General features: G+C 37.4%; 1 protein-coding gene across 3 annotated transcripts in view; it reads left to right on the top strand.

Annotated features, from left to right (window-relative positions):
- Positions 1-21,314, top strand: part of GRIA4 (glutamate ionotropic receptor AMPA type subunit 4) — a 240,424-nt gene that overhangs the window by 123,388 nt on the left and 95,722 nt on the right. For all 3 annotated transcript variants that reach the window (XM_075050019.1, XM_075050020.1, XM_075050021.1), the window contains exon 4: positions 17,429-17,613. In XM_075050019.1, coding sequence (XP_074906120.1) covers positions 17,429-17,613 — 185 coding nt within the window. The remainder of the gene's footprint in view (positions 1-17,428; positions 17,614-21,314) is intronic.

Below are 21,314 nucleotides of genomic sequence, written 5' to 3'. Positions count from 1 at the left end.
TGGACATGTCTGCTATTATTAGGGTTACCATACAAAAGCAGATTCCCAGGAGTCTTTCCAGGATGTAAATGGAAGTTCCCAACAATGATGTAGGCATTGGCACAGGCCTTCTTAACATAGGAATGTTAGTTATTTTACCACATTTTAATCATACATCTTAAATGCATCAGGGCAGGATATCTGTAGCTGACTTTGTAAAACTTTTAATTGTAATAAATCTGCAGGACACAAAACCTTTGGAGTGTCAAAGACACAGTGTAATGGAGAAGTGTGGCTTTTAGGTAAGAATGTGCAATAAGATATGAAGAGTTATTTAAAGAACAGTGTAGCTTTCAGATTTGAGTACTGTCTTGCAGCATCAAGACCTTTTCTGGTACCAGTTTTGAGTGGCATGAGACCACAAGTTCAATTCCTTGTGGGTTTCAGTAGACATGCAAGCCTGGAGCGTGCCTGGAGCAAGTTACTGTACCAACAAAGAAAGTTGCTATTCAAATTGAGTGTTGAAATGTCAGTTTGCTGCAAGTTATCCTTAATAAATTCTAACATCTCCCTGGTAAATGTTTTGTAGTGTTTGTCAGCATGGTAGGGGTTTTTTTAAAGTTTCTTTCCTACCCAGATATTGACTACCTTGGATATTAAATGACTGAGATCATTCCAGGGTGGAAAAGGGCTTTTGCTGTTGCAGTCCATTGAATATGTCATACACTTCACTCGCGTAGTTCTCCTCTGCCAGGAACTAGCTAATATTGACATACTGGCATGCTGACAACAAACTGTCAAAAATGTCATGAATTCTAAAGAGGAAAACCTATGCTTAATCTATGGTAGACATATTTGGTCATGTTTTAAGTGATCAGTTTACAAATAAGGCATGTAATTTAAAAATAAAAATCTGTCATTTCATATCTTTTGGAAATGATCATAAAACATATGCAGTAGCTTTTTAAACCATACTTTTGTGCCAAAACTGTGCCACACGTCTTATGACCATCCTGAAGTTGTGAAACTGAGTGTATATGAAAGATATACAAGAGAAGGTTGCAGAGAAGAGATGAACATTCAGTCTAAAAAGTGAAAAAATCTATTTCTGGGAAAAAGTATATCAATACAAGATTTAACATAAGGACAAAACATCAGTTCTGGTCCAGACTGTGATTTGTGATGTTTATTACCCAAATTCACCTATAACATTTAATATGCTTTGTGACAGGACTGCAGTTTAGTACTACTCCTACACAGAAGGGTTCCCTGCCTGCCTGCCTGCCTTCCAGCTGTAAAGTTTTTGCCTGCATACTGGGGGTCTCATTTTCCTATCTGGTTCTTTGTTAGCTTTTACTTTAACTTCTTTTTGTCAATTACATTTTCACCTGGCACAGAATTGGTTGTTGTACACTTAAAATCCAGTGAATATATTAGATGGGGTTTGGAATTAAATGCTCTCAAATTTTAGTTACAACAGATTTCAAATACTGGACCAATTTCTTCTCCTCTTTAGTTCCAACTAAAGTCAATATGAGTATTTTATGAGTTATGCAACAGGATTTGTCCTATCTTTTTTAAGTAATCCTAAAAAAAAAGCAGTATTTATAGTATTTCTCTAGTTCTTATTCTGTGAAAATGCAATTTAGAATATGGACTGTGTAGTGACTCATCTGTAATGTTGCAGAAGAATGACAGAAAGGAAAATGCCAAGTAAATTAGCTAAATAATTTACTCCTAAGTACATTTAAAAAGAAACAAATATTAATATAAATTAAAATAAAAATTATATTCAAATATATGCCTAATTTCTATTATATATTGTATATTTTTGATCATCAGATTTTTAAATTAATTACTGAATATCCATGTGAAAGCAAGTTGTTTTATTTTCAGACGTAAGTATGAAAAATGCTTTTGAAATGTCTTGTTGACCTAATTAACAATAAAAGTAGGAATAAACAGCTGGCCCTACCTGTGAGTCTATTTGGTTTCCAAAGTCTTTTTTTTTTATACTTTTTCTGCATACAATCTTTGTACAGTACCTAGGACAATGAGGCCTCTGAGCACATTATTTATGTAAATACAAACAATTATTCCTAGCAGGGTGCCTAAAATTTTATCCACATTCTCTGTCGTAGGCTGTATTGTACAGGCCTACCTCATATTTCATGGTGGTTGTCTCAGGATCAGAATAACCTTTTTAATCATGAAAATGAATTACCACCACACTCTTCTGCTGAAAAAGTACTTGTTCATTTAAACTACCATGCAGATGAAAGCTAAATAGTGAATATTAATATTTTTAGACAGAGATAAAACCTTAAAGAATTATCTATCAAGTAATTACGACTCTTTCTTGTACAAATACATTCTTAAATTAAGCCACGAATTTTTTTAAGTGTTCATTCAGTGATAAACAAGTCAAGATGCCATTATCAATAGAATGCTAAATGTAAGTAAAATTGGTATCTTGTAGAGTATTCTTCCATGAATAGATTTTTTATGTCTGCTTTGTTATATTAAGGAAGAATCTCTTCTTTGTGTCTGTCATGAACAACCTTGGGAGACACTTACAACATGGTGCTTCAGATTAGCTCCAGCCTACGGAAGCAGCCGGCCCCGGGACAGAAGTCTCTGTGGGGGGAAACACCACCCATGAGTGCTTTGCAAATGCACACCCTCCTTCCAGCTGCAGCAATGTCTACGTACAACTTCTCACAAGGTCGTTTGGTGTAAACGTTCTGCAGTGTGTAAATATTGAGACTGTTGTCCTCGTATCATCTCCAATGTTAACACCTCAGCAGGGAGAATCCTGCTGCTGCTTATATCTGTGCAAATTGTCTCTCATGAAACCATCTCATAAGAGACATAGGCAAATGTCCAATTTCTGTAATGGTGATGTTTGTTTATTTGTAATTAATTAGCCTGAGATCTGGCTCAATGATTTGGAACCTGATTTAGCAGGTAACTTTGGTAAGAGGAATGAGGTCACCCTGTCTCTCATACCTTGGGAGATTGTACTGCGTACATCCCAGCCTGGTGTCACAGCCCAAAGCTGCCCTGTGAGTGTTCCTCCAGGGTGCCAGGAGGCATAACTTCAATAACACAAGCAAAACACGATGTGCTTAAGGAATTATATGCAATTTTACAGCTGTAGCCTGGTCTCCTGGAGACACTTAAGGATCTCCAGCAAAAGAGCTGGGTGTGGTGGCTGCTCCCTTCCACTCTCTTCCAGACAAAATGCCCTCAAGTATGAATTATCGCCCATTGACCTTTTTGGAATAGTGTTTCAGCCCTCAAGTTGAAAAGGCTGGACATCACTGCCTTAAACACATTGGAAAATTCAAATCTACATTGTGTCTCTTGAGGAAAATGAGACAGTTGAGGTAATTTACAGTGTTTAAGATGCTCTACTATGAAATAATATCTTGTCAGTCACACTGAAAAGGGCAGTGGAAGCAGAAGCCAAAACATATAAAGAAGTATCAGTGGGCAGCAGTTTTTTTCACAGTAGTTTTTGAGCAATAAGCATAGAAAGAGTTGTTCCAGGCAGCAGTTTGCAAGAAAATTCAAGATAAATTAAATAATATTGTATACTTAGATGGATTATCATGTCCTATAGCTTTTTCAGAAATAGATTTTAATTTCCAAGTACAGCAGTGGGAACCTCAAAAAATTTGGTAACAGTGAGATTTTTCTAGTTTTACACTAGTACAACTAAAATCAGACCCTATTTACTATTTTATTTTCATCTTAAGTTACAGTCTAAAATACCGAACATGTTCTAGGACTTCTAAAGCATTTTATATCTATTGAGCAATTACTGGGTTTTCGCTTCTTATTCCTCTCAGATACAGAAAGTCGCTCTGTGTTTTATTTTTCACCTCCTTAAGTTTTTGCAGCCAATTCCCACATCCTCTGCAGCTTTTTTGGATATTCTATAAACTACTTAGCCACTGAAGAAAAGACTGCAATAAAAGTTTCCCACCTCTCTGATAAATATTCTTTATACCATGCTGCAGAGTAATTTTCTCTGTCTTTCTCTGCCTTGGTGAATATTATAACATTGTTTTTATGCAGTGGACCTGCTCCAGATGGAGAGATGAAGACTAAACCACCCAGGACACTCTAAGTCCTAATGATCATGACGCAGTGGACTCAGGGGCATCCAGTGACACATGTAGAGTCCCTTGCTTCTTGAGGGGGGAGACGGTATCTTGGTACTACTGCTCTCCTGGGTAACAGTTACGCGGATACCAAATTGTGCCTTTTGTTTCTATTCATGGAGATGCCCTAAATGGAAATATATAAGAAATGTCCATTCGTTGTAGATGCTGTTTCCACTTTTTTGAAACCTTTGTCATTTTTTCTGCTGGCCAATCCTATCCAGAAAAACTCACTCATATTCATTAAGACTTGGGATGTCACCAGAGTGCACTTTTCTGTGAATAAACAGCTGTTCAGGGGAAGAAAAATACCCAGCTCTAAAATGAACAAAGTTCTTAAGACCATTTGCTTTCAAAATGGTCAGTGCAAGTGCCATTGTATAATGAAATGTCACAGGCACTTAACTTTTATGGAGCAGTTATTGACTGGTCACTGTGTTCATTTTCAGACATTAATGCCAAGGTCAGTTAAAACTAGCCAAAGTCCAGATCAACATATATTTAATATGAGAAACTTGCCAGGATTTTATCACAATTTTCTGTCGTGGCCTGTTTTCGGACAAGCCAGTCACAGCTTTTAATGTCTGTATTCTTTTACCTGTTATCTTTTCATTATACCTTGCCCATTTCCATATTTCCCACTAAATGTCAGTTCCTACAGCTGAAATTTAATTTGAATTGTTAAATATATTCATTCTACCAGAGCTTTGAACACGAGTTTATGATTACTTCTAGGAATATAGCATACCTCAGTGGGACGTAATAAATTAGTCTAATCATATGGTGAGTACTTACTTCATCCTGTGTTTGTTCCTGCTAGGAACTGAAATTGTCTCTGTAATTGTATGCAAATCCCTTCACCAGAATAATCAAAGGAAACCTATGTGTAGCTGCCCATCCTCCACAAGAGAAGCGTAAAAGTAACCTAACTTTTAATTCTACTTAAATGAAAAGTTGTATCTTCATATGTAAAATGTAGATGCAAAATAGAAGAACTTAAATTAAAAGACATGTGAGTAGCAAACAGATACTTTGCTAATATTGCAGGCTGCTTTTAGTCCTGCTTTTTTACATATGCACAATACTATGTTAATATTGTTTGTGGCATTGAACCTGAGAAATAATAATATTGGGATTTTTCATTTTAAACATGGGGGAATTTCTTCTACCCTGAAAATATATGATAGATAGATGATAAGAGGTTTTATGAATTGCCTTCAGAGGGTGTCTGTTTCCCTCCACTGCCTGCAGAAGGAGGCTGGCGTAACTAGCTCAGACTTAGCCACTGAACTTTCAGTTGAGATAAATTCTCCTGTAAGTCTCTTACTCCAAGGCATGTTTTATATATTGGCCTCAAATCATTCTGATTTGCTTCTTTGAACTCTGTCAAATATTTTAGCATTAATGTTTTAAATGTGGACACTAAAAAGAGATTTAGTCATGTAAGAGTAGTCCAGTGTCCTGTATGAAGGTCATATAATTCTAGACTTCCTCTTCCTTGTTTCTCTATTCAAGTATCTAGATGTTACATTAGCTGTCTTACTCCTAGCATCACTGGAAAAGATCAGTTCTGCATATCTATGACTCTGATAACTATTTCTGAAGACACTGAAATGAGGCAAGGTTATTAAGTGCCTTGTGTCCCATCAGTTCTTTTCAGAGGAGAGGTGAGAAGAGGGAGAAGAGAGTAGAAGGAGCTGAAACAATCTCTATTTGGTCATTTGTCTCCTTTTAAATTTAAAATTCTGTCACTTCTTTGCATGCTGCTTTGCATAGATTCATATAAAGTATTTAAATCTATACATACATATATAAGTATTTACTTGTATGTACATATATATGTATGCTTGTAATGTCTTAGAGCATTTAGAAGAACTTACTAAAATGTTTTCTCACCTTTTTCTTCTTGTAGGATTTTGTTCTTTTTAAGAAACTCAGATTCCAAGCCATTTTCAGGATTTAGTTGTAAGCGATACTTGCAGTCCCTCAGATGAAGTGCCTGGGAGGTGCAAGATTATTCAATGTCATAGATCATAGCATCATAGAATCATTTAGGTTGGAAAAGACCTTTAAGATCATCAAGTCCAACCGTAAACCTAACACTGCCAAATCCTATTGAACCATGTCCCTAAGCACCATGTCTACACGTCTTTTAAGTACCTCCAGGAATGGTGACTGCACTACTTCCCTGGGCAGCCTGTTCCAATGCTTGACAACCCTTTTGGTGAAGAAATTTTTCCCAATCTCCAATCTAAACCTCCCCTGGTGCAACTTCAGGCCGTTTCCTCTTGCCCTATCACTTGATACTTGGGAGACCGACCCTCACCTCACTACAGCCTCCTTTCAGGTAGTTGTAGAGAGCAGTAAGGTCTCCCCTCAGCCTCCTTTTGTCCAGACTAAACAACCCCAGTTCCCTCAGCCGCTCCTCATAAGACTTGTGCTCCAGGCCCTTCACCAGCTTCGTTGCTCTTCTCTGGACACACTCCAGCACCTCAGTGTCTTTCCTGTAGTGAGGGGCCCAATACTGAACACAGTATTTGAGGTGCAGCCTCACGAGTGCAGGGGGGATGATCACTGTCATTATACTTCAATAAAAGCCACTATAGGAAATCTTCAGATGTTTACCAAATTGTTGCTCCAGTCCAAAAAGAAAGAATGACATCTTAATTCTAGTCTACATCAGAAGAGCAGTGTGTTAGTTTTAGGAACTTGAAGAAAATCATAGATCTTTAGGCTTATCTCCAAATTGTTAGTTGTTTGCTGGCAGGGGGAGGTCTCACAAATGAAGTGGTTTAGATCACTTAAAGAATCACTGTCAAAGGTATTAGCAAAAGGTGATTTTAATGTGAATTTGTAAAAAGTGCAGCGTAACAAAGTTTGATAGCAAGGTTCACTCTTATTACTTACTACATGGAAGAAAAATACAAAGGAAAATCGAGTTAGAATAGATTTAGAATGATTCACACAGAGACTGGAGATAGAAAAGGGTAAGGGAGACCCGTTGAGTCACGAGGTTTGGAGTGGACCCCCTTGCTTTCTAAACTCCTGAGGGAGCTTAGGTGCGGCTGGATCCAATCTTAGTCCCAGACTTGGTCAACAGTTTACGTCTAATGGAATTAATACAAGGGTAAGGAAAGCCTCCCATTGAGTTACAAGGTTCAGAATGCACCCCCTTGCTTTCTAAACTCCATCTCAGAGAGGAGTCTAGGTGTGGCTGGATCCAAAGTTAGTCTCAGACTTGGACAACAGTTTATGCCTAATAGAAGGTATACAAAGGGTAAGGAAAATCTCCTGCTAAATTACTATGCCAATTTGTCAGGGAATAAGTGATTATGGATCCTATATGACTTTGAGGTAGCAGCAATTTAAGATTTATTAACAGTATTACAGTAAATCACAAGATTGGGCTATATGATTTTAACAATACTTAATCAGAGCGATCTAATGAAGGTTGGTATCAGCACTACAGAGTTTCGTAAATCAAATTGCACAGACACACAAACACACACAGAGATACAGAGGTTAACCTATAATAAAGATTTTTCTCTCTTGGCCAATTGTAGTAAATTATTGGTACCAAATGATCTTTAAAAACCTTGTGAAATCAAATTGTAGTGAATTACTCACTATTCTCCTTCATCAGCATTTGTCATCAGATGATCTTTGACCGCATCTTCTTCATCGGCATCTGTCACTAGATGATCTTGGAAATCCTCGTGAAACTACCCTTAAAAGTCCTTGCGAAACTTACTACTTAAAATCCTCGCAAAATCTACCCTGAGAGGCATCCCAGCTCAGGGTGATATCCTGGCTCATAGCCTGCTGTGATCTCAGAGAGCTCAAAGGGTCTCACTCAGGATCACTATTTATAGGATCGCGAGATGATTGACTTTGGTCTATGTCTTTCCATTCTGGCCATAATTCTTATCAGGCAATTCTGGCATCCTGCAAGGTGGGCCATGATCCAAGCAGCAGGAGTTTCAGGTATGGTTCCAGGCAACAGGAGTTTCAGGTAGGGTTAGGGAGTGCCTAATGATCCTAACTCACTGTACTGTAGTCAGGTTAAGAAACTACCAGATTGTCCCAACTCACTGCACAAGAACACAGTGGTGGCTGGTCCTGACGTCGCACCATGGCCAGGAGAGGGGGGCTGCATCACCACAGGAGGCAATCAACTTTTAATAAATTTGTGGTCTGTGTATCTGTTTAAAATAAATAGTAAGACTTAATTCAGAATTGTTTCAATCAAAAGGTAACCTTATTATAGCATTGAAATTTTAAAGCCTCTCTTCCCAGGACATGTTACATTTTTCTGAAAAGTGCTTGAGAATATAGATTTCAGAAAGATCTTAACACAACTGAAATATAAAATAAGAAATAATGTGCCTGGAATCTACAAGTAGAACTTATAGAAGGAGTAAGATCTTATAAATTATCTGCTGTGTAGCCACCAATAAATATGGACATGGCCACACGTGCACAGAGATAGAATTAAGGTTACGACTCTCTTAAAATAAATGCTTCTTAGTGTGAATGCCTGTTGTTTCAGTCTGAATATTGTTCTTGCATTTTTGTCTCATATATGTGTTAGAAACAACACTGCATTAATGCCGATAGGTAGAGATTGTCAGATATTTTATAGTAAAAGACTAGTTTTCTAACCAGTCCTTATAGAAAGGAGGCAGAAGTGCTGACATCAGGATCCTCATTTAGTACCCACAGTCAGTTGTGTCCTAGGGCACAGGTATCTTATCCACAGACTGAGGCAGATGCCTTGTGGGGAAAAATAGTATGTGACAATATAATTAAAGACAGCACCATAATACATTAATTAAAATGCATTAGGGTACTGCTAATTTTAAGATATACCAGCTCTTGAGTGCTTTAGCTTGCAGTCTTAATATTCTTTGACATGGTTCTTTTGGATGTTGTTTCAACAAAGGTCTATGTACAATTGTATAACATCACAGGCTAAACAAAATCCTATTAAATTGAGACTAGAGAGTTAAGTTGTTGGGAAGCTAGCAATTTGTGGAAAACAGCTTTGCAGCAGTTAAGATATTGTGTAAGAAAGATAATTTATTAGTATCAACATTACAGACTAGAGGTTTTAGTGAAATGAAGAGTTTTGGCTTTAAGGCATTGCGCTAAAGATTAAGAGTTTAAGCTATAATGTATAAAAGCAAGGAATATTTACAACTAAGTTGGATATTTATCGAATTAATAGTAATAATAGGAACAAAGAAAAATGGTAGTAAGTTAAATATTTGACCATACTATATTTTCTACCAAAATAAGTTCACTTTTTCCTATTTTCTCTCCTTTTTTTTTAAATACTGGTACACATCAGCCGTAATGATACACCCAAGATGACGTATCAGATAACTGAATATTCAGAGAGACTATGTAGCCTCTATAGTTACTTTAAAATTCTGGTCTGACAGAGAGTAAGCCTAGCACCTGCTTTTCTTTTTCTTTTTTTTTCTTTCTGCTCAGTGGCTTTTTAAGATTTGTAGGTTTTTAAGGTAATAGTTTGTGAGTTTCTGATAATACTGTAATTATATACAGTTTCTGATTTAGCATTCAAAGTTCTGTAGTGAGAATTCACTAAAATTTGCTAAGAATGTGGCTTCAGTGCTGCTTCTAAACTTCAGAGGAGCCAAAGATTTCTCAGCTGACCTAGTTCTAGCTGAACCCTTTGGCCTAGCTAAATAACAGACAAATAAATGCAAAGAAAATATAAAATGCTAACAAGGTGCATAAATGTACTTTTGGTGTGTATCTGTAAGTATGCTTGAAGGTATTCATCTCTATGCATAGAGAGAGGCATATAACATAGCGTGAAACTTTGATCATGAATTCCTGTTGTGGAGTAAGCCAAACCTCCTCCCATAAGCTCACTGAAAGTACATAACCTACACGTCATTGTTCCAGTTAAGACTTTTTTTTAATTTAAAAAAGGTGGTGGTTGCAATATATTGTCAGGATTTTCTTGTAGCTTTATGTCCTCCTCAGGAAAGGAGGATTATTAAATACTGCAGATGAAGTAGCACAGGTAGCAGTCTCTACAGCATTAAGGGAGAGAAGAACAGAAAGTCTGACTGTAAACCACTGCTAGAGTTTGTTTTGGAGGTGTCTCACAAGTCTGGTAATTTCCTTTATCATCAAATATTCTGCAAACTTTGAAGCAAAATAGTGATAGAGGAGATGGCTAAACTGGATCCATTATTTCCTCAGTTTTGTTTCAGAACCATCTGTAATAAAATTGGGGACAGACTTTTTAGTAAGGCCTGCTGTGATAGGACAAGGGGTAATGGTTTTAAACTAAAAGAGGGTAGATTTAGACCAGATAGAAGGAAGAAATTTTTTACGATAAGGGTGGTAAAACACTGGAACAGCTTGCCCAGAGAGGTGGTAGATGCCCCGTCCCTGGAAACAGTCAAGGCCAGGTTGGATGGGGCTCTGAGCAACCTGATCTCATTGAAGATGTCCGTGCTCGTTGCAGGGGGGTTGGACTAGATGACCTTTAAAGGTCCCTTCCAACCCAAACTGTTAAATTATCCTGTTCATTGATAGTATAGGTGACTTAATTCACAACCTACATCATAACAGATATATTTGAAAATACATAGAATTTTCAAAGCTAAGTAAACCCAAACATTGATTTTTCAGGAACAAATCATGTGAGATAAAGCAAATTTACTTCTATTACAAAGTAACGGGCTTTGTAAACATTGGGAAAAAAAATAGGTGTCTCATGCTAGTAGGATTTTTTACAGAGTTTGCATGAAATTTTGCTAAATGAGCTAAAGAAATTCTGTCTTGATGAAATTTCTAGAAGATATGTAAAACACTGGTCACACACTTGAACTCAGAAGTATATGAGGTTCACTGTCAAATAAGGAGGTATTAAGTAGTGATCCATTCTGGTTGCAGTTTTTCCCAGTATCTTTGTTAATGACTTGGATGAAGAAATATAGAATACATTTGTTAAACTTGCAGATGATAAAAAATTGAAAGGACTGTGTGTACCTTGGAATACATTTTTAAAATATATGATATTTTCACCAATGCACGTCAGGAGAAACTTGGATCAATTAATTGCAACACATCCAGAGGAAAGCAAGGAAAATTGTCAGAATCTAGACTAAAACATGTTCTACAAAGAAAACCTGAAAGATCATGTTCCAGCAAGAGAAGTGCAGACAGAAAAGAAATTAAACAGCAGTCTTCAGTTATATAAAGGATTGCTTTAAAGAAGAAGGGAACAAACTGTTCTCCAGGTCTACTAGAGGTAGGACAAGAATGAGTGTCTTTAAATTGTGCCAAGGGAGACTTAGGTTAGACTTTAGGAAACATCACCTAATGGTAAGGATAATTAAGCAATGAATATATTACCTAGGAAGTTACAGAATCCTCTTTAGAGATTTTTAAGGACAAAGATATCTGTCTAGAATGATTTAAATATAATTTTTCTGTCTTGGGGGATGGAGGGATAGAGAGGAATAGATGGACTTATTTCTTGAGCTCTCTGTCTTATTTTCCAATCTACATGTAATTTCTGTGAATTAGACTCAAGAAAGACTCAGAACACACCTGTAGTTCTAGGTTGCACTCTGTCATCTAAATTGACCAGTTTGTGTGTACTTTTTGTTGAATGTTCTGGCTCCAACTCCAAATGCAGAGAAAAACAGGCATGCAAATGAGTTACCATATGTCAAAGGTTAAATGATAGAGCTTATAAATTTTACTGGTGTTTGAGTTCTGGAAGCTGTATACTGACCAAAAATTTAAAACAAAACCATATGTTAATAACAAGGTATTAATCATAATGAGGAAAACTAAAGTGCACTTAAGTTCGAGTGTTTGTAGTTATTGGTTGAATGTAGAATCATGCATCACTCATACTGTAAATTTCTTGTATGGTTTTCATCACTGTAGTGTCTGGATTAATGTCACCAATATTTGGCTAGATAATGGTAGGTATTTTCACTAAGCTTCATGTCTAGACTTCTTCAGTATTCATTGCAGAAAGAGAAAAGTACCTCTGAGATAGATGTCTAAGACAAAAAAAATGCTTTTTTATGGGATATATGTCTCTCCTATGAAAGCTTGGATGATTAACTTACTTAGACAACTACTTTATAGACAGCTAGAGTTAAGTGACATGAATCCAATCCTAAATGTCAAATATATTGGCTTATCCATACCAAATGATTTGATCATTTATTCTTCACTTCTGTTCTATGTTGGATTTATAACAAATTTATTTCTTCTACTGATCCTAATACGAATTCCAACAGGTGGAAGTAGCTTTCATAAAATAGCTCCAGCATTTCGGTGTCTGTGGCTGTTGGGATCAATTCCTATTTGAAAGTTAATTGGTCCAGAAAGAGAAGAAAAAGAATTTGCATTTCAGTAACGTGCAGCATATGATGCCCATCTTTGGAAAAGACCCATGTTCATCAGATGTTTTCTACTCCTGGGGCCATAACAAATGTATTGCATATGCTGTTTCCAAGTATATTAACCTGTTAACTTGGGCCATTCAGTATTGTCAGTCTGCTAGCCAGAGTCAAATACAGTAATAATATTGCGTCCTCTTCATCACAGAAAATGAATAATAAGTTATCTCATGCACAATAGTTCCAAAATAAGAATTATTACTGGAGGTGCTACTGTTTAGAGCAAACAGCCACTTTGCTATCTGTCTCCTGGCAAGACCATCAGGAATGACTGCATGCGCTTAGAGGGGCAGGGGAAACAGTTTCCCAGAATGAAAAGGCTGCTGGAAGATGAAAGTTATTGAAATTTAATTATAACACTGTAATTGAGCACTGAAATATCTCTGGTGAAAGCAATCAAGCAAGCAAGAAGAAAAAGGAAAAAAAGAAAAGGAAACAAGCCAACCATATACATTCCAGCAGAAAAATAAGTCAAGAAAATGCTGCTCTATCTCTTTAGTTTATTCTGAACACACTGAAGAGATTTAGATATCAGATTTTACTTTTCATTTAAATGGAAATAAATGAAATTAAGTCATTGACTGCTGAAACAAAATTGGATAGGGGAAAGCCTAGCTGGTACAGAAGACAAATTAAAAAAAACTGAAAGGCCACTGAACTTTTAAAATCACAAAGATTACATGATTTCAGCTACTTGGATGGAGGGTGGCTGTGTACAGACTCCCATTACAGCAATGTTGCAGTGACTAGGAGGAATCGTAGACTCCCAAACCCCTGCACTTTTAGTGTGTGTTATTAAATACCAAAATTGCTCAAAAGTTCTACACAATTCAGCCTCCAGAAGATACCTAAGTCTCTCTGAAGAAGTACTAATCTCTCTCTAAACATATATAAGGCCAGGTGCACATCTAGTATTGGTTTTGTGTGGCTGATGCATTTTGCAATGGAAAAATGCCTATGGAGTGTGGAGTGAGGGAAGCAGGGTTAAAAAAAATCTTGAGTTTTTGTTCGTAATGTACTTAGCTGTAGTATCAACCCCGATACGTAGATTTTCTGTGGTAGGCATCTCCAGCTCTGCTTTTACAGGAAATGAATAGAGTAACTCTTCATTTTCATGTTTCGGGGGGGGGGGGTGGGGTGTCTCCCAACATGATGACTGTGTGGTATCTTTTTGGAAAAAAAAACCCAGTATGCTAGATCATCACAATTCCACCTGACCAGAGAACAGAAAAGCAAGGAGAGAAGGGATCAAGAAAATAAAAACATTGCAGACTTTCCCTGTCTCTGGTTTGGTTCCAGTATATTGAGTTGGAATTACTGTTACTGGCCCTTAAGCAGTTGTCAATAGTATCTACATTTGAGCAATGATATACAAAAAGCAGTTGTCAGACTTCTTATCCCAAGTAAATTGAGGAAAATTCCTCAGAAGCCTAGTCCCAAAAGACGAAAAAGAAGCCATTCTTGCATATAGCATCCATGCATTTGGGAAGGACTTAATCTGTGTTTCTAGGCAATTGTATTGGTGGTTTATGTTGTTCATAGATTTGCTAATTTAAAAAAAAACCAAAACAAACGAACTCTGGGAGGGACCAGAAGCTTGTTGATACAGACTTCCAGGCTTCAGCCAGTTATGATTGCACACAATAATTTGTGTTTTCTGATAAATAAGTTATCTGCATTTCAAGGTTGAATTAGTTGATGAAGAAGGGTTACTATATACATTTGTGAGAACTTACCTTACTTATTTATTGGCATAGTCCTAAACATTTGTTTAAATAATGTTGTTTTGAGAAACACTGATTGTGTAGCTCAGGTGATACGAGTTAGCCTGGGTTTTTTTTAGTTTGCTTTTATGCAACAAATAGTATTCCACAATACATGGGAGAGAATCATTCATCTATCTGTAGAAAAACTGAGGATAAACAGCAGATAACCAGAAAATAAGTACCTTTTAGATGACAGCTGTAAGATCCATGTCTGCTGTCTTTACTTGGGCAAACATCTTTCTGAAGTTTAAGAACCTTGTCTAGAGATGCTGCACTCAGTTTCTGAGAATTACCCCAGGTTAGTTTAAGGTTTTTTGCCTCATAAAATGTTTGCAGCACTATATACAACTAATTTTTTTCCCTGTCAGCTGTAGCCAATTATTTTGGACAAATAATCATTCTCCTCAGCATGTCTAATTTTTATGCCAACTGAGCCTGTGAATGCCTTTATTCATTCTGCAGAAACTCCACCTTTGTCAGTCTGTTCTATTAAAAATTGTTCCTGCACACTGAAGAGATGACTATGCCACTGATTACTTGCACGGGGATTCTGAACTCTTCTGATGGAGATGTTGCACCACATCCAGTTACTACCATTTAGCTGTGTTATGCTATATGTAAAAGACATGCTAACATGAAAACACACATCTGAGTGCCAGCTACTGACAAGAAGCTACAGAAATTTCAAATGCCTAAATAAAGGCAGTTGCTAGTGAAAAGTGGCAAGGCAAACCTTGATCCAAGGTAGAAGAAAAGCTTTTCTATGTGTTTGTCTGATATTTGTCATGCTTTATGGTGGGATAAATTCCCAGTTTGATCAAAACACATCTTAGTAAAGTTGTCCAAGCGAAATAAGAAGGGAATGAGGGGATGTCAATTGCTGTTTCAAACACCATTCATTCAGAATCAAAGAAAATGTTAATTTGTGTCAGGAAGCTGAATTAAGTAAATGTTGACTGCCTTTGTAGCAAAGATCAAGTCAAAGTTACAGTGCAAATGAAGCAGGAACCCCTGTAACACTGGAGTAGTTGTATGTCTATATATGGAAATGAATAGGAAATGAAGCAAGAAATACAATGTTTGGGAAAGAATCTCATCATGATTTGCAGAGATAATTACAGGCAAAAAGGAGATCAAATATAGCAACAGGAAAAGCAGAATAATTATGCAGCAATTAGCAGGAAAGCTGTATAGCTCTTTGAAAAAAATAACAGTCATTGGGTTAAAAATATATGCTGAGTACAGAAATATTTTAATACTTAACACATCAAGTAGTTGAATTCATTTTCTAAGATAAAATACTGTTTCATAAAATAAATGTCTCATTTATACGATAAAATATGTTATGCATTTTGTGTATTCATTATAATTGTATTTTTATCCTAAATATGTCATCTGAATTGGAGAAAAAAATTAATAAATGTTCATTTCAGAATGCGGGTGTATAGTGTCATAATGATAAGAAGATACAGATTTTAAGTTAATATTTCAAGGACTGAAAATGTCATAGGAGCCAGTTACTCCTAGATTTGCAAAAGAATTAGTTTTTCATGTGTCATAAAATCTTCATATTCTGATAAAACTATTGTCTACTTCTGTTTTACTTGGAGGCAAACTTGGGTTTTGGTGGGTTTGTAGGTCTTCTGATAAGTAGTTAACAGCACACTCAAAAGTACTGTTTCTGAAATGTAACTTACAATGATTCCTCTTGAATCTTTGGGAATGTCTGACTGCTTCTTACAGGGAAAATGTCATGCAGTGGCATCTTCAAGTACATTAAAATGACAGCTGGAGGTCACTGCAGTCAGGCCTGGGATCCTCTTGTTGAAAAGAGAAAGGAGGCACCACTGTGTAGCCGCACCACTAAGGATAGTTTTCAAGAGTTGAAATCTTTTATTTAAAGCTAGTGGGGAAAATTCAGCCATATAACGAGTAAAAAGCCACAATATTTTGTGTTGTGATTCTAGACAGGGGGACCTTCTCTGAATTGTATCATTTGTATCAGTATGTTATTTCCAAACATATCTGTCCTTTTGGTCTTTCTTAAAAATTAACTCTGGATCTGAGGTGTGCAATCTTCATTGCTTTAAACATGTTCACGGTTTACTCTAGATAAAAGATGGAATAATACATGCTTCCTACTTCAGGAAGTCAAGATTAGATTTGCAGGCTGTCCTAAGATATGTCACAAGCTCTTCTTTATCCCCAGTGAGAAAAAGTTAGGAGAGGGAAGAAGGTGAAGGGCTGGTGGCCAGGGAATGCTGAGATGCAGGCAGGGAGCCTGCCCCACAGGTGCAGGTGGAGACCTCTGAGAGGCTGCTGCCTTTCCCTTCTGTGAATGGCCTCAAAGATGACAAAGGGGGCATCAAATATGGGTAATGATAAAGAACAGTAATCCTGCCAGTAGTAATAATTAATGCTTCTATGGTGCCCTTCAGTCGCTGACCTCTCATCACTTTGCATACATTGATTAAAGCTATATAGAATCTCTCAAATAGATCAATATAACTCCTATTCACACAACTATACTGGCATATACATATATGTATAAATAAATGAAAACATTAATTCTTACTAAGAAGTGTTAAAAACTGCTTGGATTACATGTTGTCAAAAAAAAAACCCAACCAACAACAAAAAAAGCAAAGTATTTGAGTGTCTTAACATATTGCTTTTGTAGTATACAATTACTTCTTGTGAATGAGTAGACTCATTTTTTCTTTGCTATGTTGTGAAATGCCCGGATAGAGAAACCTATACAAAACCAATCTGAGAAGCTGAGTGCTTGACTGGAAGAGTTTGTGTGTATAAATCAGATGAAGATTATCCATAATGCTGAGAATCATTCCAAGCATTCTGATCACAGAAATTGTAATTTTCGTTAATTGCATACTGTGCGTTGATCATGGCTAGCAGCACAGGTAGGGATACAAACGGTCTCTTATTCCTTTCCCTGCAGGAGGAAATATTGAGGCATAATATTAAGAACAATTCCTATTCAAAAAATGCAATGATTGTGTTACTAGTGTATTGTATCCTTTTCTTTTAGGTTATTCAATACTTCAAGCTATTATGGAAAAAGCGGGACAAAATAGCTGGCAAGTGAGTGCCATCTGTGTGGAGAATTTTAATGATGCCAGCTACAGGCGGCTTTTAGAAGATCTGGACCGAAGGCAAGAAAAGAAATTTGTAATAGACTGTGAAATAGAGAGGCTTCAGAATCTCTTAGAACAGGTAATATGTGCTTTTAATGTCACTGTAAGCAAATTACTGAAACTCCAGATAAGATACCATTGTGCATTGCGGTTCATTTATTTTCTCAACAGAAATGAGATTGCTTGCTCTTTCTTTTTGTTTTTCTTCATGGGCCTATATTTGTACATCCACTTGCCTGCTCCATTTTCTTTTCCTGTATAATTCTTCTCTTAATAACCAGCACGTCAGTGCAGTGAGTCCCCCTTTCCCACTCAGCAGGTCTGTGGGCAAAGGGTGACAGCAGTCAGGGCAGCTGCACATTTGGCCCCGCATCCCAGCACCTCCATGTCCGATACATCTTGTAGCAGGGTCTTAGGGCTGGCAGAACAACATGGTGTTGCTGAATTGCCAAGATGCCCTCAGTCCATACCTTCCTGGGGGTAAAGTTTAGTTTTGTTTGAGGAAAAAAAAGCTTATTTGAATCCAGTATTACTTTCTATTCACCAAATAGCATAGGCCATGTATTTATAGCCATAAAATGCTTTAAAACTATTATTACACATGTTTAAACAGATAGTTTTATGACCTTAGCAGAGTATTTATGAACAAGAGGAATAGTATAATAAAGGTGCTATTGAACTGGGAAGGAAGGTCAGCTTCTTCCATCAGTTATTCACAGAAAGCTGCTATTAAATAAAGAAAATACTGCACCAGACGGACTGGCTTGCACTAGGCAGTACCCATAGTAGTGTGTAAAGTGAATCTAAAATCTTGCTGATGTGGTGAATCTATCTCTATATAGTGCTTATGTATAAGCTCTTTCTTAAATGATGGAAAAAAATAAGAAAATGCATGGAAAGGAGTGTTTTGTCAAATGATGGGAAAATAACTTAGGGTTAACTACCTGGTTCTCGCATGATCACACATTTGATGCTGATATGGTGCAAGTGCACCGTTCAGTACCCGCAGCTGCTGCTGCAGGACTTGCAGGGAATGAATGCCATCTGCTGGTGGTAGGTCCTCCGCCACCATGCTGCTGCTCTTTGCTAGCGCGTCAGAGAATTTTGAAGATTTTGTTGCAAAAACATTCATGGTGCATCTGCTACTGAAGTCACAGAAATATGAAATGTCGTTTGTGATACAGAAATGCAAAAAATAGTACTCACAGAAATATATACGTCAGGTTTGCTTTCACTGGCAAAAGATAAAGAGGGAAGCTGAGAATTAATAGTATGGCTGATTTAACAAGGACTTTTGCTATGACTGTTGCCAACAGAAGAACAGATGATGCCATATTGCTATAGATACTCATTTGGCCATTCTTCTGGTTCTGAATGCCATTATGTTTTAACACGTGCTTTCTATAGCTTAGAATGAAATCCTCCCCCAGTTCATCCTGTGTTGTAGTAAAACAGAACACCCATTTGAGGGTCTTTTAAAATACGTTCAGAAAAATAATTTCTCTCTCAGTGCTGTGTATGTGGGTGTGTATGTACCTAATTTCTTTCACGTGGCATGCACATGTGACTTAGAAAATGTATGCTATATTACCATAAGTCTTGGAGTACACCCACCATGCTGCGTAGGTGTATCTACTGAGTATCCACTCAGTTTCAAAGCAAAATGAAGTCATCCAGTACATGTTTGGATCTCACTGATCTCGCGTGTACATTTTATTTGCTTCCAGGAGCTACTACTCATTTTCCTTCCAGAGTGGCACCTGCATTGTCAGTTCCTTTTCAGAAACATAACCTGTGCTCTTTGTTCAGATCGTGTGGAACTGAATTGGATATTGATTTTAACGTGATTAGGTTTTGACCTCCTCTGACTTCATACAGATCTGGATTTTGCATGCTTAAAATAGGTACTTAATGCAAGCATGGTAAGTCATAAAAATGAAGTGCCTGGCCTCAACAGACTAGATCAGATGAGGTGAGTTTGGCTGACACCTCTACAGGGCAAGCCCGAAAGCTAATTGAGTTCTCTTTCCATTAACTGTACAGGAAGAGTGGCGGGTAGGAGTTAACACTTAACTTGTAACATACCTGTATTGTAGTCAGTCATACAAGCATTTTTAGGAAATTATTCATCTGGCTACTGTCTAATTTTGGGTAGGATGAATTTTACCCAGGAAATGAGCTCTTCTGTACTTGTGCTGGTGTTTATTCACACCTAAGTGTAAAGCCTTTTCCCTTAAGTCTATGCTAATGGAACAAGAGAAATTGTTTTTTGGGCATGTGGGTGGGTTTTTTTCTTAGTAGTGACTGCCCATATATATATAAAAAATATATATAGTCACACTTGACCTAATTAAATTGGAATTTATATATTTCAGAATATTTCTGTAATTTTCCCAGATGATGTGAATTCTCTTCTTCCCCAATGTGCCTGGAGATCCTCTCCATCCTTCCAAAGGAATGTCACTGTACAAACAGAAACGGCATTGTAGCCAGGCTAGACAGAGTATGCAGAAGAGCTGCAGCTTTAATCTCCATTTTGAAGGTCCTGGTCTTCCTAGACAGGCTGACCTGCAAGTTAGCCTGGGGTGCTGGTTTGGAGCTCCAAAATGAAAGCACTTTGCCTTCAGAGATCAAGTGCTGCTTAAGGATGGGCAGTTAGAAACAGTCTCGGACACCAAAACATTTAGTCTGCCAAAAACGGTATTGAAGCAAAAAGAGTCTAGCTCAATGTAGAAAATGCAAAATAACAGCCATTTTAAAATATCAGCTGTTGACTTTTTCCCTTTACTTGAAGGCTTTAATAACCAGTAGCAGACAGGTGAGGTGGCTTCACAGATGGACTAAAAGTTGGCGTGCTCTTCCCTGCATACACAGAGAAATTGATTAAGCTTCAGTGACTCTAATTAACTCAACTTCTTTCCTGCCTAGTTCTCCTATAATTGAGAGCCTAAGTTGTGACTATACTGTAATACTTTGCAATGTACGAGTAAATGTTCTGCAGAACATTTAGGAAAAGTAATTAAATCTCAGTAATGAGACCGTAACTCAAAGTACTTTGCCCTTAAATCTATGCTAATGAAGGGAGAGAAACTGGCTTGTGGGCTTGTAGGTTTCTTCTCAAGTGACTGCCCATATATATATACATTCACACTTCTCATGACTGTGAACCTCAAGCACTGAAGACTGGAGACTTTTTCGCTGACTGTGTTCAAAAAAGTGAGCTCATGTGCTGCTCCCCTGCCCATACCTTGTGCCCATTTACCTGACCTCGTGTCTTCTACTCACTGTCCTCTCCCAGCTGCCCAGCTGAGAAAATCAGCGTCTTGCTGATCCCTCACTTCTTGTGCAACTTGAATCTTGCTGGTTTCTGTCTCCTATATTTTTCTTAGTTCATTAGTTTTTCTCATTTATTTTCTCCTCTCCATGTGCCTTGGTGTGTGTAGAAGCTGCCTCCACACTCCATACCTGAGGCTTGTCTTCAGGGAATATTTTTCTCCTGGAACCCAGTGACATATCTGAAATCCAGACTCCTTCTGTGCACAACCCAGGATGTGCATTTATCATCGTATGATCTTCCTTTCAGGTTTTTATGTTGCTGTGGTGAGGCTGATGTTTTGGGCAAGGGCCAAACCTGTGCTCCCTTTAAGGGTGAACTATCGAGAGATGGAGTTTCATTTTCAGATTGCCATTCTAGAAAGGGAGAGTAGGGCCAGCATTAAATTCAGGAGATGCATTCAGCCTGCACACAAGTGTTTCTATCCAGTTTGCTTGGATTGCCTC

This window comes from Buteo buteo, chromosome 18 (assembly GCF_964188355.1).
Source record: "Buteo buteo chromosome 18, bButBut1.hap1.1, whole genome shotgun sequence".
NCBI lineage: Eukaryota > Metazoa > Chordata > Aves > Accipitriformes > Accipitridae > Buteo > Buteo buteo.
This window is presented reverse-complemented; position numbering and strand designations above follow the sequence as displayed.